This window comes from Periplaneta americana, chromosome 2, assembly GCF_040183065.1.
Source record: "Periplaneta americana isolate PAMFEO1 chromosome 2, P.americana_PAMFEO1_priV1, whole genome shotgun sequence".
Lineage (NCBI taxonomy): Eukaryota > Metazoa > Arthropoda > Insecta > Blattodea > Blattidae > Periplaneta > Periplaneta americana.
Window position 1 is genome coordinate 36,414,963 of NC_091118.1, and position 26,341 is coordinate 36,441,303.

The window sequence follows — 26,341 nt, forward strand, 5'->3', positions numbered from 1 at the left end:
CTATAACGTACTGCGCATGATCAGTAGGCCTTACTGAAAAAAAAAAAAAATTGGGCCACTTGAATTTTACAAGTTCTAGTTATAACATACTGCGCATGCTCAGTACCTACTGGAAAATTCAGATGGCCCAAATTTTGTTTCTGAGTCTGTACATATCATGATGTTATTTTCTCGTGCTTTGAGTTTGGTCATTGTTATTACAATTATTGAGGATTTCAGCTTCTAGGATGATTTCCACATCTTAATTCTAAATAATTTACTATAAATTATTGTAATACTCCTGGCAGCACCACAGTTTGAGCTTTTGATTATATCCGACCATTACATTAGGACATACAGTTTTCAGCGTGAACCCAATACACAGGAAACTAGTAGTAAAAACTGGACTGAAGGGATCTGTGAAAGAACGTTTAGCTTCAATCTAATTGACATAGAAAATAAATTAGTAGCATGATGAACTCGTGTCAAATCTACGCAACTGTGACATTTTAGTGAGAAATACGAGCATTTAATTCAGACTTCTTTCGAAAATCAGTAGTATCTTCTAACACTTCAGAGAAAAGATACAACTTCGAGGCAATCAACACTAAGGGATGCAAAGAGATGCATCTTCTGTAGAATTTATTCTTCTTGCTATTATTATTATTATTATTATTATTATTATTATTATTATTGTCATCATTTCGTAGGCCGCAAAATATTGATAATGGTGATGACGACAAAAATAATATAATAATAATAATAATAATAATAATAATAATAATAATAATAATAATTTGTTATTGTTGCTCGAAGATATTTGAATATTTATTATTATTATTATTATTATTATTATTATTATTATTATTATTATTATTATTATTAGTATTATTCAAATATCTTGGAGCAACAGTAACTTATAAATGACACTCGGGGGGAAATTAAACGCAGAATAAATATGGGAAATGCCTGTTAGCATTCGGTTTAGAACTTATTTTATCTATTTTGCTTCAAAAAATCTGAATTAGAATTTATAAAACAGTTACATTACCGGTTATTCTGTATGGTTGTGAAACTTGGACTCTCACTTTTAGAGAGGAATAGAGGTAAAGAGTGTTTGAGAATAAAGTTCTTAGGAAAATATTTGGGGCTAAGAGGGATGAAGATACAGGAGAATGAAGAAAGTTACACAACGCAGAACTGCACGCATTGTATTCTTCACCTAACTTAATTAGGAATATTAAATCCAGACGTTTGAGATGGGCAGGGCATGTAGCACGTATGGCCGAATCCAGAAATGCATATAGTGTGTTAGTTGAGAGGCCGGAGGGAAAAGACCTTTGGGGCGGCCGAGACGTAGATGGGAGGATAATATTAAAATGGATTTGAGGGAGATGGAATATAATGTAGAGATTGGATTAATCTTGCTCAGGATAGGGATCGATAGGGGGCTTATGTGAGGGCGGCAATGAACTTCCGGGTTCCTTAAAAGCCATAAGTAAGCCTAAGTAAGTAATAATATTTAATAAACCTGCTTCTACACTCCATAACGTCGTCCGTCCTTGATTTCAACCCGAAAAATTAATAAGTTAAATAAACCATTTTCAGAATTCAACTACTTATGAACGTGATAAGAATGAATTAAGGTAATAAATCTCAAATTTATGCATGTTATTTCATTATAATTTGATCTGTCTACATGCTTCCTTCTAATAATGACTTTATGGAAATAATATGCCTACTTTTCTGTGCCATTGAATGCCTTCATTTCTTCCGTTAGACTGTTTCTATGTCATCAATTAAATTTAATATTATTCTTAAATCTTACAAAATTGCAAGGAAAAAGAATTATGATTGTTAGCGAGAAACAATAATTTGATTGTTTAAGGATATACATATGTTTTGTCTAACTCTGAATGCACTGCAACGTATTCACTTAATGTGCTCACTCTCTACCCGTTTCCTTTCAATGACCATCAGAGGTCTCTGTAATCTCATGACATGTTGCCTTCCAGGTACATTGTCCGCCAAGTAAGAAACTTCTTGAATTGTAAATGGCCGGTAAACTTTGCTCTTCCATTCAGGAACAGATGGAGAGAGAACTCCCGGTTTTACTTTCCTTTCGAGATAAGCCTTGCCACTATGGTTGTGAGGAATAAGAAGAGTATTGGACAGAAAATTCGTGTTAGATATCAAACAGTTGCTAAAATCTGCAGAGAGTTAATATTTTATGGACTTGGATATACTCGCAATAAAGTCATTGCTTGGCCTCTAGAACTCTCCTTGTGTACCATATCGCGTTGTGACAACAATAAACATAGCATATTATACAAAACCTTCATATATTCAAATTAAATGTGCAGCGTACATCGAATGTGAAGGTGGAAACATGTAGTTTTACAGAGGACTGACTGTTTCTTCCTACATATATTCATAATGTATTACACTCAGTGGGTTTGACATTCTTGTTATACGCTAGCTACAATACTTCTGATCATTTACTAAACTTCATTTTGGAGGTCTTAAAGAAGAATCAGTGGCGGTTTCAGCGGGGGATCCTGGGACCTACCGAAAAATCTGATGTGGTATTTCTATTGTTATATAGGGTAAAGTTGCCTAATTCCGTGATACCCTAAATCTTATTTTAACAAATTTTAAGCTACTTGCAAAGTATTTAGCCTTTTCAGTAACTCCATATTTTAGATTACATCTGAGCTATCTAGTACTCTGAATCCGCACTGTTCGCAAGTTAAATGACCTTGATATTGTATTCTATCAGAACTTTGCGTTCAAAGAAAATTTAGCGCAAAATGGTTTGAGGTTTGGGCCAATAATAATCTGTATTTTAAAAAGGCTCTAAGAATAACGGTTTTAAAATGTGAATAACGAAATGACCGTGATATGTGTAAGTTTAATACTATCACTTTTACGAAGGCATGACATGTATTCTATGTGAACCTTATTTTAACAAATTTCTAGAGATTTGAGAAGTGCCGAATTTTCGAATAATGACATATGTGGAAATAAAATAATTTACCATCATTGGAGCATTGATGTATTAATAATTATCCATATAAAACATCTTCTTTGAGGTGTAGTAGGAGCTTGATTTCCAATTGTACTGGACAAATATAGCCTATAGATAAATATAGGCTAATGAAATTAGTTCATAGTTCGGAAACCAGCTTGTAATATCACCTTTTTTTTTTTGCACGATCGTTTCCCCCCCCCCCCCCCCGTATTTACAGCGTTGTTGTTAGGCCTTGAAGGTTAGAATTCCCACACAGAAACTTTTTTGCTAGGGAAACCAATCTTCATAACAAAACTATGCTGAAATATACCCATTGCAGTGCACTTATTGTTACTTAGTTACCATTATAGTATAGTTTTGCGAAGGCTTTGAAATAATATTGCTCTAAATTTTCAGTGCAAAATATGCTGTATTTGCAATTTTAAAAATATGATGGTGCAAAAAATATTGTATAGGAAACCTTTCTTTTTAAGGAATAATTAATTTTATGCAGTAAATGAAACAATAAAACTTGTATCGTTATATTCTTTTTGAAGCTGGTTTTGAGAAATTTCAGGTTATTTTTTGCGGTATGGAATATATATTTTTTGCGAGTCATCGCACATTTTGACGACTGGTTTATAACACAAGATAATATTCTCTCTGTCAACATATTAAAACTTATTCTGTTATCACAAGTTTTAGTCGTTTCAGCTTAAATCTGGAAAAATCAGTTTTATACGTAAAATAAATAAGAAAAAATGATAACATCGTTGGAGTTCCTGACGCCGGAAGTTAAAGAGTTTTCAGTTTTAACATGTTGGTAACGAGCTACTTTTTTGTTAAGTTTATTTATACAAGCTTTAACATCTGTTATCATGCTGCATGTTTATAATCTTTGGGTATATTAATAAGCCGCTTTTACTATTGTTGAGTTCCCGTTTCTATTGTGTGTTGTAGATGGCTTGTGTTCATGTAACTTATTTTAGGTTTTTATATGATATTAGTGGTTGGGGCAGTGATGAATCATGGTATGTAAATGTCCAATCCGGCATTTGCCCTTTGTCACTGATGGAAACCATGAAAAACCCCAGATATATTGGCCAGCCACGGGGTTTGAACCCGTGACCCCCCGAATGAATTTCAAAAGTTACCGTCTGAGCATTCTCGCTTGGTTTACGAGCTACTGTATTTTATCGTGTCTCAAAGAGCAACTTCGAAAATATGCGATCAATTTCATAAAAGATGTACTTAATACTGTTTATTCTTAACTTGAAATTTCTCAAAATACGTTTTACAAAGAACAAAATGATAACTAAACTTTACTTCATTCGTCATATATAAACTTTCCTTAAGAGCAAAGCATCCTGTATTAGTATGGGATAAGAACAATAATAATTAAAAGGCAGATACTGGGTATTGAGTTCACAATGAAGAAGGGTCTCATTATGGCTCTATAAATCTCGTAAGATTTGGAGCCCTTTTTGAAATTAAAAATATATATGCAAAAAAATTATCAGTCTCAGCTATAAAAAGACACACCTACATTCACACTAAGATACAAATACACGCACGCACACATTTACTCAAATGAACAGTGATACATTTAGTGTTACAATTATATTTTCATACTTCAAAACCCTGTTGTTGTTGTTGTTGTTTTTCTTCTGATGACTCTAACTTATGTTGTCATGGACTTAAAGTTTGTGAACACAAGGTCTATTTTAGCATGCAGTAATTAAAGCTCTTTCGTGCAATATATAACTCTGACACCTTATGCAATGACAAGGATTATGGTCCTTAATGGGAGAGGCAACCTTACGTTTGGAACCAGTTTGCGTGGCAGGCTGCCAACCACTTGCTTAATAGATTTCCATATACTTGTCTGTAATTTATTGTCAAATTGACTTCCCAAGGCGTCCAGATACATCAGACATTTGTACCTCTGTGTTCCTGACAGACTCTCTGGTTTACAGCCTTACCAGAGCAGGAATTTTTCTCAGAAGATTCCACGTTGCTTCCTTGATTTTCACTTCCTGTACGTAATAAATGTGCTAAGTTGTAGGGTTAGCCAGAACTATCGGGTGGACAGCGAGGAATAGTGTTGTTTCTATGCTTGTGCAGTGTCTATCATTTTATTTGCTAACAAACAAAGAGAAAATATTTCCGTTACTAGATAATGCCTGTTGCTCGTTAAATTTATTGTTCAAGAAATTTTATTCAATTGAATTGTATCAAATTTTTGTTGCTCACGGTCAAATTTTAGTAAAAAACCGAGTTTGGTTAAACGTTGAACACAATTTTTTACAAATAAAGCAGATCCTATTTTAAAAAAATACTGGATGAAACCAACCAATCAGCGAAGCGGGTGTTAGTCACGATAATATTTTAATGTGAGAGTTGAGACAATGAACATACTTCTTCTGATCGGTTGGATCCAGCTATGACTTACATTAACATACAATTAATAAATCTAAAGCTTCCAGTTTAAATTGTCCACTTCAAAATGACCAGAGGAAAATTGGCCACAAACAAAAATGTCCAAAGGAAAAAGTCCAGTAAAAAATGTCCACAAAAAAGTCCAGTATAAAAAAGTTCGCATTCAAAAGTGCCCATAAAAAGTCGATAATTGGGAAAGAATCCATTTTTTTTTTCACAGAAGCAGTAACCAGGAGAAAGATTACAATGCAAAATGTTTTATTGAGATTGCTAAGCGACGTACTAAATTTTAATTGAGTGTAACAGAATGGCTGAAATTATACGTTCACAAAAAAGGAAAACCATTCCATTACACAATGACTTTTCGTATCATTCTCATTCAAAGAGCAAAAATGATAATAAATTATATTGGAGGTGTGTGGAAAGAAGCACCTGTGATGTCAAATGTGTGACCATTGCTGATATGGATAACTTACATGTAGATAAACCAAGTGGATATTTAATTTTATGGACATTTATATAAGTGGACATTTTTTTTGTGGACATATAATTTTTATGAACATTTATGTAAGTGGACATTTTGCTAGTGGACATTCCTGTTTGCGGACGTATTGAAAGGGACGTTTTAACCTCCAACCGATCTAAATATACATAATTATGCACTCAAAAATAAATTGGGCCGATGAAATAATAAATCCTTCATTATCTGTAATGTCTGGACTCTATAATTCCATTATAAATAGAATTGAAATGTTGCATGGTCTCTGATCCCAACAGGAATTAAGATATGTGATGATTTGATAGCGATGAAAATGGAAAAAACAAATCTCCTATAGGCGTATCTACACGGTTCAACTTTACGCATTCAAGCAATGAATGTAAGATTGATATTTAATATTGATTAATTATACGTAATGAAGATGACGTTCAAAATTGCGCACCATATAGACACAAAATCTGCATGCATCTTAATTGAAAATTCGTTTTCAGCTTGTTTGTTTCAATATTTTCCCAGATTGCATACGTACGCGCATGGAAAATTGAACCATGTAGATGCACCTTCAGGTATAGTGGGGTACCTTTCCGTCTAACCTTCACTCCTGGCTAACTCTACAGTATTTCAAACATTCCCAGCATAGCTGTAATGATTATTACATGAAGTGAGTTTCGGAACAATCGAAATACGAGGACAATCTCCTTGCCTTTTGACTTGTGAAGTTCTACTTCTCATCAAACGAAGCCTGTGACGTTGAAGCGTAACAAATAATCCTACAGTATTAGTTGCATGTTCGTGCTTTATTTCAATCTTGTACACTGGATTCTATTAATGCTGTCTCGTTTCTTAGTCTTACGCACAATGAAAACTGCGTGTTTTACCTCCACCCCTATTGTGCACTTTCGCGTTGACTCGTCCGTATTTTGTATTCTGGTTTCCAGTGGTGCTCATGCTAGACTATTAGCTACATAATTGAAACTGGTTTGCGATGTATGACAGCATTTCAGAGGTTCAGGACACGCCAGTGCTCGTAGGAATGGCTGTGTGTGTTGTTTTGTATACAGCTGATGAGCATAACGGTAGGAGGGGGGGCTGTAAACAAACTTCAATACGTTACTGCATTAATGGACTAGATTGTATGCAGGCAGGATCATTTATAAAATCTTTCTTGGCAATATCGGAATAATCAGCATCTGAGAATTACCTACGGCACGTTGTACTCCTGATCACATGTAACAGATTGATGAGCCTAGTGGACTTTCAAGGCAAACACTTTCACTATGCTGCCATCTAGCGACTGCTAAAGAAGTCACGTTATAACTTTATGGAATTGCATGAAGCAACTGGTACTTCCTTGTAGCGGTTGTTACCAAAAAATGTCTTTTCGACGGGGGAGTATCTGGTGGTTGTCCTCATTTTATGTTCCCATTTCATGACATGGGAATGGCCAATCTGATAAATAATTATGTGATCAGAAGTTATACTTAACCGCTCGGAAAGCGGAGAAGCTTTTTTTACGAGGCTCGATCAGAAAGGAGAGATGGAAATGAACGATATCCCTTCGTTCATTCGTCACTTCAGCGAACGCAAAGCTGATTTGCGATTATTTTCCAGAACAGTGGTAATATTGAGCCTTCTGGATTGACGTTACTGAATCTAAATCTTTCCAAATTTGGCTTTGGAATTGCTGGCAGTTGATGACCTCGAAATGACTGGGCCTCCTGGTGAAGCATCACAAATAGTCCTTCAGTTCTGGCACCATTTTTTTAACTTATCCCATCTTTTTCGTGAGGGGCGTGTCCCCCGCCTCTAGCTGCTGGGTCGCAGCCCGTGACTAGTACCCTTGCGCCTTCATGGCGTGGCTTCAGTCCGCCTCCATGGTGGACGACGTGCCCTGTGTGCTTCCCCCGCTCGAGAAAGAGCTGCGGCACGTGTCCACGGCCAGCGCGCCCTCGGGTATTGGCACGGGCTCGCGCGCGTTGACACAGCTGGACAGGAAGCTGATGCGTCTCTGGCCGGGGTCCGTCAGCACCGTTTGGCTGAAGCTCGTGGGCAGCAGCTTGCGATGCTGAGGAGCTCTACGGTTGCGTCGTTCGCCGTCCCGCCGGGAGAAGCACAGCAGCCGGCGAGCCTCGCGGCGAATCCGCGGGTTGCGGTACGCGAACAGGCACGGCGAGACTACCGAGGCTGAGACGAGCAATGTGACTCCGACGCAGTGCACGTAGCGGGGGACTGCGGTGAGCACGCGCAGGCCTAGCACGGAGGCGTAGGGCAGCCAGCACACCAGCGCCATGACGATGACGAGCGCGGAGATCCGAGCAGCGCGCGTCTCCTCGCGGTAGCGGAACATGCTGGCGTTGGAGATGCGGTACTTGAGCGAACTCATGGCGCTGCGCTCCTCGGCGGGCGTGGGCCCCGACCCGGAACCCGTCTTGCGCGTGCGCTTGCTGTTACTGTGTGCCGCCGCGTAGATGCAGACGTAGATCCACAGGATGGCGACGAACGGCAGGAAGAAGGCCAGCGCGAAGAACACCGCGGCGAAAGCGGCGCGGAAGGACGGAGGGGCGAACCACTCGCAGGCGCCGTGCAGAGCGCCCAGCACGCAGGACAGGCTCCACGCAGCCAGGATGAGGCCCGCAGAACGTGCCTTGCTGATGCGCGCGTGGTAGCGCAGCGGGTCCACCACGGCGCAGTACTGGTCCAGCGCGATGAGCAGCACGGCCAGCACGGAAGCACAGCACACACCGGCCGCCACGCCCTCGCCCAGCGGCTCCACCAGCACCAGCAGCGGCAGCAGCACGCACGTCGACACCAGGTTGGTGCACACCAGGTTGATCACGAACCTGTGGAAACGGCAACAACGGTCACCTTCAAGCCGGACACAACTATGTATTCCGATAGCCAAGCTGAACAGAAAATATATTCGAACCACCACCACTACCTTCAAGATGAAGCCAACACGTACAGAGCACATGTAATTTACGTTCTATGAATCTGAGGTGCATAAAAATAGTACCAATGGAAAGAGAAACTCAATGTTCAGTTCCCTACCTTAAAGATGTTCAATGTGTCCCCCCTCCCTTGGAAACACGGCACACATCAAGCCTATATTCAGGTTCCACGTAGGTACGCGAATTTTCCGATCTCCAGATTCTGAGGTTATGTCTGTTCACCTTACCAGAAAAATGAAAAGTGGCTTCATCAGAAAACACCACGAAACGAATAAATTCATCATCGTTTTCAATTGAAGTCCGCATACTAACGCAGAAATTTCTTCGTAGCACTGTGTTCTCTGGTTTTAGGGCTTGCAGCAACTGTAGTCGGTATGGATGAAATCGCAACCGCTTGCGAAGAATCTTGCCTTAAAATCAGTGTACCATTTACGGATTGTAGGCCCACTGGGTGGATCTGTTGTTCGGTACGGTAATGCTGTTGCACATTGATAACCGACTGGTTCATATGAAAATCAAGCTTTTCTGTCCTCTATAGTAGCCATTTCGTCTCAACGATGAAAAAAATTTATTTATATACGCTATTATGAGGCAGTGTTACCAACTAGGAAAACAATGTTGCCACATATAAACTTTTTGAGTTTCCCTTTCCATTGGTGCTATTTTCATGCAGCTCAGATTCATAAAACGTAAATTACATGTGTTCGAAACCGGAGAAGTATTTGTAAGAGTCTTGTATTTCTGTCATCATAATCTGTATTTATTAATAACGGAGAAAAATTCGTTCCGGCTCTGGTGAGAAAGTTTAACATGCTTTGCAACTTAGCACATACGAAGACGTTAGGTCGCATCAGCCGCGCCGAGTTTCCTGAATGGATTCGATCAGGACTCATACCTCCGCGAAGGGAAAGATGAACGTGTATCCAGTCAAGAAAATGTTTTTTTGCTTCTACGGGTAAATACATAATTTTCAATCATGTGATGTGATTGTCTCACTTTTCCTCTACTGCCCTCCCACACCCTTCATCGCTGACAGTTGTCGATTGTGTCCTTCTCATTAATACAGATAAATCTTCCTGTCTGCGCCTATCCCCTCTCTTTCCAGTCTGCGCTACCGCTCAAATCTAAAAGTTCTTTTGAAAAACTTTACGGGTGTTTGTTGATTTCTGTAGAGAACTCTGACAACCGATTGGAAAGAGAGAAAAAAAAATAAATAGATGTAAGGCAAGAAGTTGAGTACCGACTTTCATTTCACAGAGCTATGGTTACGAGGAATGCTGGGAATTTGAAATCCGTTCCCAAGTTATGACATCTGCCATTTTAGATAGGTTTGAAGATCCCTGAGTATAAGGAAAGCGGAGAAGTAATCCAATGATATGTCAAAATCGTAGTCTAATAGTTAAAGGGAAAGTTGGATGAAAACGTGGTAGTTTGGTTTCGTACCGTACCTGTTGGAGAGTGTCCTCAGAGCCGGGCGTCTGTAGAAGACTAGGAGTACGGTGGCGTTGGCTAGGGTTCCGGTGAGGCAGATGATGGCCAGCAGCACCTCGCACAGCAGCAGGACTGTGCTCTGCACGTCGTCCATACCACGCTCACACCTGCGCACACAAAGCACGTCTTTACTCGTGTGTAAATGGATGTGAGGAAGCTACAATGTCCTTACATAAGCACAGATATAAGAATAAGGAAAATAAGTAGAAAAATTTTAATACGAGAAGAAAAATGCTAAGGAGAGTATTATACGAGACTCACCTCACCGGCCCTATAAAAAATTCAAAAGGAATGCATTAACTAAAGCTACTTGAAACCACGCCCTATTCGTCAGCTCAGAACTGATAACATTTACAGTATAAGCTTAATGAAAACATAAACTAATCAGTGCATGACTGTGTATTAACCCTTACAGTGGAGGAAGAGAAAGATTATTTAGATGAGCAGGAAGATGAGAAACAAGATTTGAAAGAAATATGATATTTTGTGAAAGAAAGACGATCATTTGAAAAAGAGGAAAGGAATTTGAAGGAGGGATATGATTTGGAGAAGGGATGTTATTTGGTGGAAAAGAAAGTAGATGTAGAAAAACAGGAAGATGAATTGGTGGAAGGTGATTTGAAAGAGGAGGAGGAATAAGATTTGGAGGAGAACAAAGAGGAAAAATATTTGAAGAAAGATCATTTTTGGAGAAGAAAAGTGAATTTTTTGAAGATATTAAAATTTAGATGAGGAAGATGATGATTTGGAGAAGGAAGACGATTTCGAGGAGGAAGACGATGACTTGGAGGAGGAAAACGTTGACTTGGAGGGAGAAGACGATGGCTTGGAGGAGGAAGATGATTTGGAAAGGGAGGACGCAGACTTGGAAGGGGAAGAGGAGTTGGAGAAAGACGATGATTTGGAGAAGTAGAAAGAATATTTGATAGAAGGTGAATTTTGGAGGAAAATGTTTTAGTGAAGGATGGAGATGATGTGCAGGAAGGTGATGATTTGGAAGGAAAAGATTTAAGAAAAAAAAATTATAATGAAGATTTTGAGAAGGAGAAAGATGATATAGAGGAGGAGAAAGAAATTTTGACAGAAGAATAAGGGTATCTGAAATAAGAGGGGGTAGATATTTTGGAAAAAGTTTAAAATGAATTCAGAAATGTTTAAAGAGGAAGTACACACAAAATGAAGATTTGCAGACGATAAAGAAAATTAAATAGTCTATGTAGAAGAATAAATGTAATAAAGGAAATATGTATAGAAATGATGGCTGGGAAAGTCGGAATAAAAATACAAGAAAAATAAGAAAAAATCGAGATTGATTTAGAAGAGAAAAATGCGGAAAACGGGAGGAGATGAAGAAGAATGAGAAATGACGGAGGAGGTAGATAAATACAGAACATGAGAAAAAGAATAAGCAAGACGATTAGGGTAAGACGAGGAGGGGGAAGAAGATAACAAAAATATGCAGGAAAAGAGGGCATTGTGGAGGATGAAAAAAAAATGTTATGTTTTATTTAACGACGCTCACAACTGCAGAGGTTATATCAGCGTCGCCGAATGTGCCGGAATTTTGTCCCGCAGGAGTTCTTTTACATGCCAGTAAATCTAGTGACATGAGCCTGTCGCATTTAAGCACATTTAAATGCCATCGACCTGGCCTGGGATCGAACTCGCAACCTTAGGCATAGAAAGAAAGCGCTATACCAACTCCGCCAACCAGGTCGACGTGGAGGATGATATGTTACGAAAGGTAAACAAAAAATCAAGATAGGAAGGAAATGGAACAAATGACGGAAAAATGTAATAGAAACAGAAGGGAAAGATGACACATTTTAAACTTCTTGTAGTTCAGAAAAATATTAGGAACTGTAAACAACATCACAGACAAATGAGTTTTATCCCTGATCACATATAACAGATAGATCAGCCTAATGAACTTTCAGGGCAACCATTTTTATCAATTTCACTATACTGCCATCTAGCGATTGCAAAAGAAATCACGTTATAACCCTTACAGAATTGCATGGAGCAACTGTACTTCCATCTATCTCAACTGGTATCTATGGGTCAATATAGACCCATATGGCTAGATAGCCTATCCTTACGTACATTTGAAAAGCAATACCAATTGAGGGTTATAATTGAATCGCACTTTTTAGAAAGGAACTAAGTCAAAATGTTCTATTTTTCAGGAGAGCAAAAGAACTTACTTTCATAAATAAATACCGGTGTACCAGTGCCGTAATATATACTTCAACTCGATGTTAGAGATACAGGGAAAGGTTTGTTTAAGTTCCTTCCTTTGTTTATCTTTGCGTCTTTTAAGTATTAATCATTTCATCAGAAGAAATAAAAATGACAAATTTTGACTTAGTTCCTTTCTAAAAAGTGCGATTCAATTATAATAATGATTTATTTTAGCTGGCAGAGTTAAGGCCGTAAGGTCTTTTCTTCCACTCAAGCAGCAAAAAGTATGCATACATACTATGTATGAACTTACGAGCTACAAAGAATACAACAATTTGATTTAGATAAAAGTTTCATGTATACAAGAGTTACTTACGAATTAAACCGTAAAATACTATGAACTATTAACTAAACAATGAAGTACAAACAGTGTAGCAGAATTAAACTAAAATACATATAATATTAATATATTTCAAATAATGTTATATGATAGGAAGAGATTATTGAGAGACAATTTTGAAAGTATAGGAATATCAGGATGCATGTCTAAAGAAATAAGTTGCCATCTAGTGCTCGTTACCAAATTTTCGACGGCGAAACCTCTGATTGTTCTTATTTTATGTTGCCATTTCATAACATGGGAATGGCCAATCTGTATACGCGTTCAGGGGTTGAAATCTGTCTACATCGCACCCTCTTACATTTCACTACAGAGTACGAGAAAACTCCGATTTCGGTGCCCTGAGAACGATGTGTTAGGGCAGCTCAAGGTTACCGATGTAACCACGCCACGAGTTGCTAACATATATATCAATGTTAAGAGTAAAAAGTAACCTTCAACTGCAACTCCATCTACTGCTATGAGGTTCGCATCTTGCCAGCTGCTTTCTGTCCCTCCTCGGTCGTCAACCAGTGCGGGATCCCTCAAGCCAGCTGCTTCGTGTGGGTAACAGTAGATGGCGCGGCCGTAAAGTTCTTTCACCTTGCAATCTTGCATTTCCCACATGCAGTGCGAACGGTGTAAACATCAGCGTTGCCAACCGTGGCCGAATTCGGTTTAACGTAGCTTGATTTTTAGTCATGTAACTTGTAGCAGAATGGTCGTAGCCGAATGTCAAAATGTAGCCGAATTGAGATTCGATCGAGCGACCATCTGTGAATACTCAAGTTTTATGTGTAAACACTTTTAACAAATTTATTTTCTCATACTAATACCCATCAGAATTTCCTCACTTCCTCATTAAAGTTATGAAAACATACCGGTAGAAACTTTGTGTCACAGATTGAATTCTGAACAATGTGACCCGCATTTATGGCAAGGATAGCATTGCTATTTTCAGTTTTATTTTCCTGTTATGTGAATAGCGCCTATTAACCTAACAGACAATTTCTGTACTTGTGAATTTGCAAACACCCTTCAGGCGGTTTATTAGGGGTCGCCTACCCAACAAAAGTAAACCAGTAACCTGACAGTTCCTCTGTTTGTGAACTTCCCGGCACACAGCAGAGTTTTTATTAGGGGTCGCCTAGTCCGCAAAAATAACCGTACTCCGACTTCAAATAACAATGAAACATATACGCAAATTCTTAAAGTTTTGAGCGTAGCTTAACTTCAGTCTTTGTAGCTGAATTTCGGGATGTTTGTAGCCGACGCGCTCGTGTTCAGGTTGGCAACGCTGGTAAACATGTGGATTACCCATGTCTGCATCAGTTTTCAGACATCAGGAAATCCGGAAGAAGGAGCTTGTAAGAGGATATATACTTCTGTATGTGATGATGTAGACGAGATTGGTAAAGTTTTAACTATTTGCTGAGTTTCCTCTTAAAGTGACTGAACTTGAATCAGTAATTGCAGGTGTATTACTCATCCTGTCGGTTAAATGACCCTACTAGTTTCATATCAGCACCGACATTGGATATTGTCTTAGCTTGCTCTATTTTTGGCCACAGTGTTAACGACTTCAGTATCGTTTCCCTGATTATCTGAATTCTTAAATTTTCGTTCCTTTGTTTCTGTTTACGTCAGACTAGTGTGTTTGCGTTATGAAAGGAACCTTAGAACTACACGCATGAACAAAGCATACAATAGGCTATTTCAATATGTGATTGGTTCTCAGACAATAAATTAATATTAAATTGTAACAAAACTAACATAATCCAATTCAAATCCTGCCCAAATTTAACCTCGCAAATTTCAGGTGCAATAATTGACAATAAGTCACTAATAGAAACAACAACCAAATTTCTTGACTTACAAATCGATAATATATTGAATTGAAAAATTCATATTAAAGAAATTACTCCCAAATTAAATTGAGCATGTTTTGCTATTAGATCTGTGCAAAAGATAGTAAATATCAATGTCTTTAAAACAATATACTTTGCATATTTCCACTCGGTAATGAGTTTCGGAATAATATTCTGGGGAAATTCTGCAGATAATGGTAAAGGTATCCCCGTAACATGCCATGAAGGCACTTGGGAGGCATGGAGGTAGAACCCCATGCTTTCCATGACCTCGGCACTAGAATGAGGTGGTGTGGTCGGCACCACGCTCTGATCGCCTTTTACCCCCGGGAAAGACCCGGTACTCAATTTTATAGAAGGCTGAGTGAACCTTGGGGCCGTTCTGAAAGTTTGGCAACGAGAAAAAATCCTGTCACCACCTGGGATCGAACCCCGGACCTTTCAGTCCGTAGCCAGCTACTCTACCAACTGAGCTACCCGGCCGCCCATTCTGCAGATAATGACAATATATTAAAAAAAAAAAGGAATAATTAGAATAATATTAGGTGCCAAATCTAGAAAATCGTTTAAAAATACAAATAATGCCCTGCCCATGACTTGCGAATATAATATGTTTCATTAATAAACTTCCTTGTATGTAACCGTGAAAATTTCGCAACTAATTCAACAATTCATAGAATAAATACTCGTCAAAAATGACTTTCGTGCTCCATCGGCAAGTTTATTGTGCTATAACAAAGGCGTGCATTATATATTTATATGGCAGTAAACATTTTTAATACCCTTCCTATGGTTATAAAAATCAAACTCAGAACATACTGTAAGATTATTTACGGCCAAATTAATGAAGTAGGACTACCTAACTTCTGGTACCTTCTATTCTGTAGTTGTATTCATGACGTTCAACAAAGCTGCATGAACATTTCTGTCTTGTATTAAGTATCGATACTAACCCCTTGTTTGAACTACTATATTGTAAAATCTTCTGTATATATTTCAACTAGACATTTCTGCTACTAAAGCTATTATTAAAGGTTATTAAAAAATTTAAAATAAATGGGGTTCAGATAGTGAACTAAAACCAAATAATGATATTTCTCCATTGTCTATTGCATGTAGATACCGAGGAAATAATTTATTTTTGACACGGAGTTTGGGTAAAAATTCTCAACCGCAAGTAGATAGTGCTATCCCTTTTAATTTTAAAGAAAAAAGCTCTTCTAAAAAAATAGCATTATATTTTCTATTTATTCTGTACTTCCATCCTATTCTCAGTCTTTCATTACGGAGAACTTTGACGAAAGCTTCTAAAGTCTGTCAAACTAAAAACAAAATGATGCAAACACATGCATGTGGTCTTGAGCTCTCTAAATTTGCAGTGACTTATTTGTTGCCATGCAAACATCTATTTTTACTGGTGTCCTATGGTTTACATCACTTTATTCTTTCGCTGGACAGGGTATAGAGTTCCTTTATAATAGTCTATCTAAAAAAAGAGCGGAGACAATAGAACCAGACCATGTCTACCTCAATGCATAACTCAGTAAAAAAACATACAGTGGGTTTGCTTCTAGTAAATACGAGGTAATAGGTTTTCCTTATTCTTCACTGATATCGTAGGTTTAAAAAAAGTAAAATTATATAATAATAAGTTGTATAATCTAATCTAATCTTATCTACTGTAACATATTATAGGCTAATTATGTTTCAAATTAGTTTCATATCTAAATAGACGGGGTGGTAAAAGATCTAACATTTTAAGAGGTGATAGAACTCATCAAAACAATGAAGAAAGTCTAATAAACATGTGTCTTCCGAGATATTAGAACTTAACTTGTTCATGGCAGATGTCCGCTGTGACTTTCATTCATCGTAACACATCCTTCTGCTCGATCGTCTTAGGAGACCACGATCCTGTAGCGTTTGAACATCTTCAATAAACGTTGCATACATTAAGACCTTAAGGATACTACAGTGCATGAGGATTAAGTTGGCGTGATTTCTACTGTCCTTGTCTGAGGTCCTTGTCTACCGACTGTCACCAGATGTGACTGGCAAAAGGTTTCCTTTTGTACAATTCTTGGAATTCCCTTTCCTCCCATCTGCCTTCACACTTTTGCAAACCCAATTAGTGGATCTCTCAGTGGCGTCTCGGGTTGTTCGAGTTCATTAGTTAGTAGTACTTTGTGAAAAGTGAAGTGAGTTTGTAACTTGCTGTACCAATTTAATATAATATAATTCACAAATTAAAATGTTTTCGGAGAAACATGGTTTCACTGTTACCTTAAATATTGTAATTAGTGTTGTGCTCTTGTTTTTAATAATAATGGTAGGCAATATCCTATGGGAAAACGCGGGAAAACCTTGAAGTCGGACGGTATGAACATGGTTATTAATGCACATAAATTATTTACTGAAGAATATGAGGCACTGAAATGCGGAAAACAAACAATATCTGTGCCGAGTTTTATCGAAAGAACTGCTGCAGCGACAGGTATATCTCGTGGTGTTAACAGGATTTAAAAAAAAAAAAAAAAAAAAAAAAAAAAAAAAAACACAAAAAAAACAAAAGGAAGCGCTAGAAAGCGGAAGTGGAAGTGTGCTGTGAACTGCAGGAAAGAAAGGCGCGAACAGGACTCCTAAAAAACTGCAATTGTCGCTGTAGGAAGAGTAATTTATTCTTTATATCAGACTGATTTTTTTGCCTAGTTTGAAAAATTTAAATGGCGCGTTAATTAAGGAAAACTTATTCACTGGGAGCATAAAGAGTTTGAAAGATATTCTAAAAGAAAATTAAATTTAGTTATGTCAGAAATACTCAAACCAGAAAATTTTTAATGGAAAAATCAGATGTTATTTTAAAAAGATTTAAATTCTTAAGAAAAATGAAGAAATTACGCGCCACTAGACGCACCGTTATTTGTCTAGACGAAACTTGGGTTAATGTGAACCATACGAGAAGCAAAGTTTGGAAAAGCGCTGACCACGAAATTGATTTCCCACTTCCAACCCCAATAGGAAAAGGTCAGCGGTTTATTATTTTACACGCCAGATGTTCAATATGTTTCGTTCCCAACGCGCTTCTAACTTTCAAATCTAAGTCAACTAAAGACTATCACGAAGAGATGGACAGTACTGTATTTAAGAACTGATTCATTAATCAATTATTACCAAACATTCCTCCCAATAGTATTATTATAGACAATGCCCCCTATCATTCAACAGAACTCAATAAGGCACGGATTTCATCAACACCGAAATCTGAAATGCAGTCCTGCCTCTGTAACAGTAACGTTGAATTTGATTTACGATCCACGAAACCTGTATTCTATGGACTTATAAAAAGAAAAAAAAGGCAATTTCAAAACATAAAATCGGTCAAATTGCGACAAAGCACCCCCTACTATAGTGACTTAAGCGCGATTGAATTAATATGGGAACAAGTTAAAAATGAGCGCTCTTGCAAAAGTGACGGAAGAAAATTGGAGGAAGGCCTGTGAACACTTAGAAAAAGTTGAAAAATTTTATTGGGAGAAGGATGGACTTGTATATGGAAATTTATTATTGGTTCGTAATCAATTTGGACGACACGGACACGGACGAACTTTCTGGTGGAGTGGAGTCAGAATTTGAAGAGGAAGAGAATGCCGCCACTGGTAACTCGTGGTCGTTTGAAGGAGTGTCGACCATCATAAATGAGGGTAAAGAGAGATCGTGAGCATTCTCTCTCTTTCTAAAAGGGACTAGACAAGTAAATCCTCATGGACTGTATGCATAGACATTTCGCTAGCCCGCGCTACGAGCGTATTAAACTAGCCCCGGCTAACGACTAATTACTTGTATAGGATTCATATCATATATCATATCATATCATATCATATATCATATCATATCATATCATATCATATCATATCATATCATATCATATCATATCATATCATATCATATCATATATCATATATCGCTAACACTGGATTATGAATACGAAAAACGTTAATTGGCTGATCATCCACCGGAAGCCCGCGCTAAGAATGTCTATGAATATGGCCCTAAGTGTCCTCATACCAAAAGTCCAAGGGTCGTATTCATAGACATTCTTAGTGCGGGCTTCTGGTGGATGATCAGCGAACTAACGTTTTTCATATTCATAAACAAGTGTTAGCGATATGATATATGATATGATATGATATGATATGATATGATATGATATGATATGATATGATATGATATGATATGATATATGATATGATATGATATATGATATGATATGATATGATATAAATCCTGTACAAGTAATCAGTCGATAGCCCGGGGCTAGTTTAGCACGCTCGTAGCGCGGGTTAGCGAAATGTCTATGCATAGCACCCCAAGAGATTAAGATCTGGGGAACAAACAGACCGTAATATATGACCTCCACGCCCAATCCATAGAAGATTAAATACCCGTGTTAGATGTTGTGTGACTCTGTTATGGAAATGGGCTGGTGCTACAAACCACATTTATTTTGTAATCTCTGATGGTATGGCACTTTTTCCAGCATGACAGGCAGTTGGTTTGGTAAAGACGCCGATTCTGAGCAGTTAATTTACGAGATAGAAAAACTATTAATTTTATGACCCATGTTTATTGCACTTTTTTTTTTCTTGTTGTGGTGCGTACTACTACCCTCAAAATATTACACTTTTTCTTTAACACCCTGTATATATTAATAATTTAATGGAGGTCATGATAACTTTTCTAATCAGAGGAAATAAGTCTATAACCATTATCTTAAGTCTTCTGATTATTATTATTATTATTATTATTATTATTATTATTATTATTATTATTATCAGGGAAAGGATTTATATGTAAATACATATTTACTTATAAAGCTAATATAATTTATATTTTGCATTATCTTTATGTTTCACAATGTGTAGGGTTGAAAAATCCTACTTTTATTTTCCATATTTTTCCATATTTTAGAGTTTAGTACATATTTTCGTTAATTTCCATATATTTTCCATATTTCATATAAAACAGTCCATATTATATTAGGTTTAACAATAAAACAAAACAAAATTCCATTAACTTTTAAAAATACATTTCAACAATAGAGATTTAAACACATGTTCAGTAATCCCTTTAACATCAGAGTTATTTGAAAATTAGCAGTCCTATCAACAATGGGAAAGTAAGTTACAAAACTGTATTAATTTAATTTAAAATTTTTAACAGACTTCAGTTGTGCAGCTCAACAGTTAAATGCCAGTCAGAGTACACATAGGTTCAGTTTTGTAAATCATACTATAAAGACGGTAAATATGCCAAAAGTACGTCATTCAGTCAATTTAAAATCAAAACTAACAAGTTACATTTCAGAATTTAAAGAAGATGGTTTATCAACTGACAATAAAATATTATTTTGTAATTTGTGTCAGTGTGCAGTATCATCTACACAAAAGTTCCTGGTGCAACAACACATTACAACTAGTAAACATCAGGCCAACAAACAACTAAATTCCAAGCAGAGACAATTGTTTTTAACACAACCAACAACATCGAATGTAAGATCTGAGTTTAACATCGACCTGTGCCGTTCTCTCATCTCTGCTGATATTCCTCTCTACAAACTAAAGAATAAGGTCTTCAGGGAATTCCTTGAAAAATATACTCAACATACAATCCCGGATGAGTCAACACTTAGGAAGACGTATGCTCCATCCATCTACGATGAGACAATACAGAAGATAAGAGATGAAATTAAAGATAGTTCAATTTGGGTTTCCATTGATGAGACTCCCGACAAAGAAGGTAGACTTGTTGGTAATGTAGTTATCGGTTTGTTAAGTGAACAATATTCTGAACGAATTCTTTTACATTGTGATGTTCTAGAAAAGTGCAATAACAAAACTATAGTTAAACTGTTCAACGAAGCTATGGGTATCCTGTGGCCAAAGGGTATTATGTACGATAATGTGTTATTCTTTATTAGCGATGCTGCCCCTTATATGGTCAAAGCTGGACAAGCATTATCTGTTGTATATCCTAAATTGACTCATTTTACTTGTGTGGCGCATGCATTTCATCGTGTGGCAGAAGTGGTCAGAGACAATTTCCCTAAAGTAGATTTGTTGATTTCATCAGTGAAAAAAGTATTTCTCAAAGCTCCCAGTAGAGTTAACGTGTTGAAAGAAATGTACCCTGAAATTCCATTGCCACCAAAGCCAATTTTAACTAGATGGGGTACATGGCTAGAAGCAGTTGAATATTATGCCGAACATATAGACTCTATTAACAATGTTCTCCTTGCATTGGACTCTGAAGATGCAGTCTCAATTGATACTGCGAAAACAGTTACCTGTGACATAAGTGTGAAGAATGACTTAGCTCACATTCAGCATACATTTTCATGCATCATAAAAACGCTCAAAAGTCTCCAAAATAGGCACCTTTCACTATCTGAAAGTTTTGAAATTATAAATAGTACTGTGGAACAACTGAATCGTGGTAGAGGTAAAGTTGCAGATGCAGTAAGAGCTAAGGTGGACACTGTACTTTCAAAAAACCCTGGATATGAAGAACTACAAAAGGTTGTTGCTGTGATGAGTGGTGAATCAACAGTGAAGATTAACTTGGACTTATCCCCAGCAGACATTGTGAAATTGAATTATGTACCAGTTACTTCTTGTGACGTCGAACGCTCTTTTAGTCAGTATAAATCTATCCTCAGAGACAATAGAAGAAGATTCACTTTTCAGCACTTGAAAGAAATGTTTGTAACCTATTGTTATGGTAACAGACAATAAAAATTGTGTTTTGTTGAAACTACATTGGAAGATAAGGTACGTCCATTATATTTTTTGTTTAGTTTGATTAAAATGTACCAATATTTAACGTACATAGTCATTTTTTTATAATTTTAAGTCCATATTTAATTCCATATTTTGGTAAAAATCCATATTTAATTCCATATTTTGGTAAAAATAACTACATATATATTTACATATTTCATATATTTTTAGTCCATATAAATCCGTTCCCTGATTATTATTATTATTATTATACAGGGACTCTAAAGCTTTTAACTTTACCTAAATACACTGTTACGGTTACTCTACGTGAATGGTCGCATTCCAGAGAAATGTTCCTAGCTCCCATGTCAACATTTGTTTACATTTAGGTTTGCATGTGAATGGGGTCTCGTGTTGTGAACACAGTTTGGAAAACAGTGTTATTCTTAATGTGTTCTGCATTTAAGACCGAATAACGACGATGAAAAGTTAAGCAAGGACCATTAAAGTGAATAAGAACAAATACTGATAGGTATGTTTTCACGGTGTTCACAAACGACCTTTGTTTCTGCTCTCATTAATATTAAATACCAATTTTATTACGTTCACTTTGCACAACGTACGCGTCAAGTAACAATTGAAGCGTGTCTAATTATAAATCAGCCAGCAATGGATTATAATAAACTCTTTCAAGTAGGTTATTTATAAATAAGCTGATTATCCTTGTGCAGAGGAGTGGACTCGTTCACACTGCTGAGTTTATCATATATTATCTGTTTCCAAGGCGACAAAATTCGAATGACGTCAGTGTAAGAAATCGTTACTCTAAATTCTTTCATTTTTTAAAGTTAGTGTAGGTGTTACAGATCTTTATTATTTTTAGGTTAGGTAAGGACCACTTAGGGATTAAATGCGTACTATCAAATGTCGGATGAGTAGCCTATGCTACGATAAATAAAAGGAGGGGAAATGGGAAGATAGACAACTAATGCGATCGCGAGTCCTTGCAAGGGAATTTGGGGCTAAGAAGAAATTTCTATGTGAGTTCCAAGCCTGTTAGCCATTTGTCTCACTCCTATTTTCATCGTTTCGCTTGAAGGAACAGAGAATTTGGAAGGATGACGTAATAGAGCGAGGCGGACCGTGTGGAAAACCTCGAGGCACATTAAATAGATAAATGAGTGAGACGGACCGCGTAGAAAACTACGAGGCATGAAATTCATCTAGTCTTGTTGCCATGGTACCACGAGTGACGTCAGAGTGTACAGGAAAACCTTTAATGTCAAAACGTTACAATTTTTCTCACCTTGTAGGTCGATTATATACGAACATAATTTTTAATCACAAATTTCACTCGTGAAGGAATGTTCAGAAAACAGAAGTTGATTGACTAGATGGCTAAAATAACACCTGGCGTAGAGATGTAAAATGAGTTGTCTTCCATAATGATAATCAATTCTTATTTAAAACCGCGTTCATAGGTTCATTTCTACATTGACTTCGACTATACAGCCAACTCGTTATCCATTTCTATTTCGGCTTGCTAATGATGTTTGCGTCCAATTCCACAACAGCATTGACATCCTCGTGCCGCTTTTGTATGGTATTCAATTCCAACCTGCTTTCAGAATGAAGAATATAATTACGTCACAGTTAACCACTGTTTTCCCCGCTGCAGTGCCGCACCTGTTTAAAATTACAGAGAGCAATTGGTTTCGCTTTTGTTTGTAGTCTTGTATACCGGAACGGAACTATGTATGGCAGGACAATCAGCATAATTCGGATTGTGAAGTGATCCAAACAGAGCAGCATCCTTATCAGGAAACAATTACGGGAAACTATATATCTGATGATGGGATAATGTAGACACGACGTACTAGCGTCGACACGAGTGAAACGTAATTGGATTTGCGTGGTTTTGTTAGGCGAATCTGAGAAAAGGAAATCAAAAGAATATTTAAATAGATTTTTACTAAGACCAAGAAGAATTGGTAAGTAGAAATTACCACAAGTATGAGTAAACTTCTTCTAAATAAGTTAATTTATGCAGATAAGAGAAGTTATCATTGTGTATGACCCTCACTGAAGCTGATATAATGTTAATATAAATTTATATTATTTCCTGGATTCATACAAATTCCACAATTTGGGACATCTGGCCGAAATCTATGGCTGACCACTAGGATCCAGAATACAAAGCAGAGGTTAAATTAAAAATACAATATGATTGCGGAGAGAATACTTATAAAATACAATAATAAATAAATACGTAAATAAATAAATAAATAAATAAATAAGTAAATGAGTGAATGAATAAATATATCAATAAGAAAATAAATGAATAAATAAGCAAATAAATATATAGTTGTTTGTTTAGTCAACTATCCGAAGACAGGTCTGAACCTCACAAGTGATACCAAGAAGACACCACTTATGTGGCAACTAGGCCATCATATAATGGGGTAAGATGGCCAGTTCCCTTCTCCCTCCATTGCATACATCGCCCACTAGCTACATATTAAACATCCAAATAATCGTTCTTCCTCTGACACACATCGTCAAGTGAGATGTACTGTCTGATAACAGATGTACGTATCAGCCAGAACCTCAGAGGATAATGAATAAATAAATAAGGAAATGAATAAATAATAAATAAGAAAATACACAAGTAAAAAGTTACTAAATAAAAAAGTAAATAGATAATACCTTAACCTCTCTAGCAATAACCTTAATCTCAGTTTTCAAGGCGTTGAGTAATATTTACTACTCAGACTTGAACGTGTTTGTGACATGATGCCTTACCGGTATGCGGGGGCTTGGATTCTCGTCACAACAGACCACGTTGTACTGTTTTGCTGCTTTCTTTAGACTCAAACGCATTCTACTAAATCGGCGTAGTAGTGTAAGCATATTAACTTTCTCTGGCAAAACTACTACTTTATTTTGAACTTTAGCATTGCAATGGTATATCAGGCCTGTTACCACCAATCATTACGGGCAAAGCGTGACTTCACAGTTACATTGTGGACATCAGGAAACTACCAGTGTAACACGTTTGCCTGCTGTTCCCGCTTGGCTTATTACTTGACGGGTATCTGACGTGAATACGTCTTTAAAATCAGACCCACGCATGGGGTACAGCCCGATCGCACCAACATGCGCGAACTTCTTTCTGAGGCTTCGTAGTGGGGGGGGGGGGGGGTTCGGTGTGTGCGGCGACTGCTTACTATAGTGTGTGTACTGTTTAAACACCCTCCCCCCCCCCCCAGCAAGACTCTTGGGCGAGTCCATGTAAGTGGACGCCAATTCGTCTTTCTCGCAGATGCCACGAGTTTGCGATCGGGCTCTACCAGAACGGAAAAGGCGATGTAACGTTCGCAGTTTGACCATTCCGACACTGTCTAACTTCGTGACAAATAACACGATTGTGGTCTGTTCATCGGGTATACGAGTACGACTTTGAGTGGCCGTGCATGCGCGAGGCGCAGGTGGGACCCTCGGCGATTGGTGGCCATTTTGGGCGTGGACGAAAATTTCCGGCAGTATATCTCGCGACTCCGAAGTGCTAGCGCGCTGATTTTGGTGTCAAGCCATGGCTCTCTTTAGGAAGGCTGCGGCCAGGCAGAATTGGCAACGCAGCGGGCAAGGCCTTCTCTTCCGTCCTCTCAGATCGAGGGTCCTTTTAAACTTCTTGTTTCAGCTGTTACATCATTCGGAAACAATAGGAGTTCTAGCAGCCGGTCTCAAAGTTTACATTTTAATTTAATTGTGTATTATGCCCGAAAAGTGTGTCGTTCCGGGCTGTAATAGTAATTACAGTAGTTCTATCAAGACAGAGGGATACATCCGCAGTTTCCATATACCAAAGGATCCAACTCGGAGAAATGAATGGATTCGTGCTAGGCTATTCCTCGATCTGATTGGATACCATCTGACAACTCCGTTGTTTGCATAAAACATTTTCATACAAACAATCTTCGCTTTGTGGAAAAGTATAAGGACAAGGATGGCAATGCGTGTGAATACCCCCCTAAGTGCTCCAGATTTACACGAAAATTTTCCTAATTTACCACAATACTTGAGCGAATCCAGCTCTAAAAAGCGTAAAAATCCCGACGAAAGAAGAGACGAAGCAGAAAAAAGAAGAAAAGAAAAGGAAGAAGCAGAAATATTGCGTCTTGAAGTGGAAAATAGGATAGAAGATTTCAAAACATTCTGTAAAAACGTGAGTGACAAATTCAAACTTTCTGATTGGAATATTTTCAAAAATAATAATTGTTGTATCTTGTACAAATTAGATGTAGTTTCTATACCCAGAATTAGTTGTAGTATACGTGTACATAATGATTTGGTTGTTGAAGTCCATATAAAGGGTGGTAAAATTCCCCATACATTTCTCCCTGTATTGAGAAATGGAATACTTAAAGAGTAGTCACAAATTAAAGCATTGACGGAGTATTGTGAAGAACACAGTTTGCAAAATAGTGAGAAACATTTACTGATATCTCAGATAACCGACGGTTTACAGAAGCTAAAAACCGAAATTGATGACAATGCCAATGACAGCAGTATCCTGACTAAATTAAATATCCTGCAGGATCAGTTTTCTTTGCTGTTTAAGACTGTTCCGCATTACAGTGTTGAATGTATTTTAAATGCATTTTTAATTTACATGCAGTCAGTAAAATGCTACAATGCTTTAAGGTAAATGACATAAGACCACTTCCACATCCTAGACTGCTACAAAAATTATCCGCATCATTCTCCATTT

General features: G+C 37.4%; 1 protein-coding gene and 1 long non-coding RNA gene across 2 annotated transcripts in view; one reads left to right on the forward strand and one right to left on the reverse strand.

Moving 5' to 3' along the window:
* The window catches only part of LOC138695262 (uncharacterized), a 226,038-nt gene that overhangs the window by 64,980 nt on the left and 134,717 nt on the right, over positions 1-26,341 (forward strand). The window lies entirely within an intron of this gene.
* Positions 7,246-26,341, reverse strand: part of LOC138692290 (beta-1 adrenergic receptor-like) — a 108,188-nt gene continuing 89,092 nt past the window's right edge. Inside the window, exons 2-3 of the mRNA XM_069815476.1 lie at positions 10,324-10,473; positions 7,246-8,767 (exon numbers count right to left, since the gene is read on the reverse strand). Coding sequence (XP_069671577.1) covers positions 7,789-8,767; positions 10,324-10,460 — 1,116 coding nt within the window. The 5' untranslated portion in view covers positions 10,461-10,473 and the 3' untranslated portion in view covers positions 7,246-7,788. The remainder of the gene's footprint in view (positions 8,768-10,323; positions 10,474-26,341) is intronic.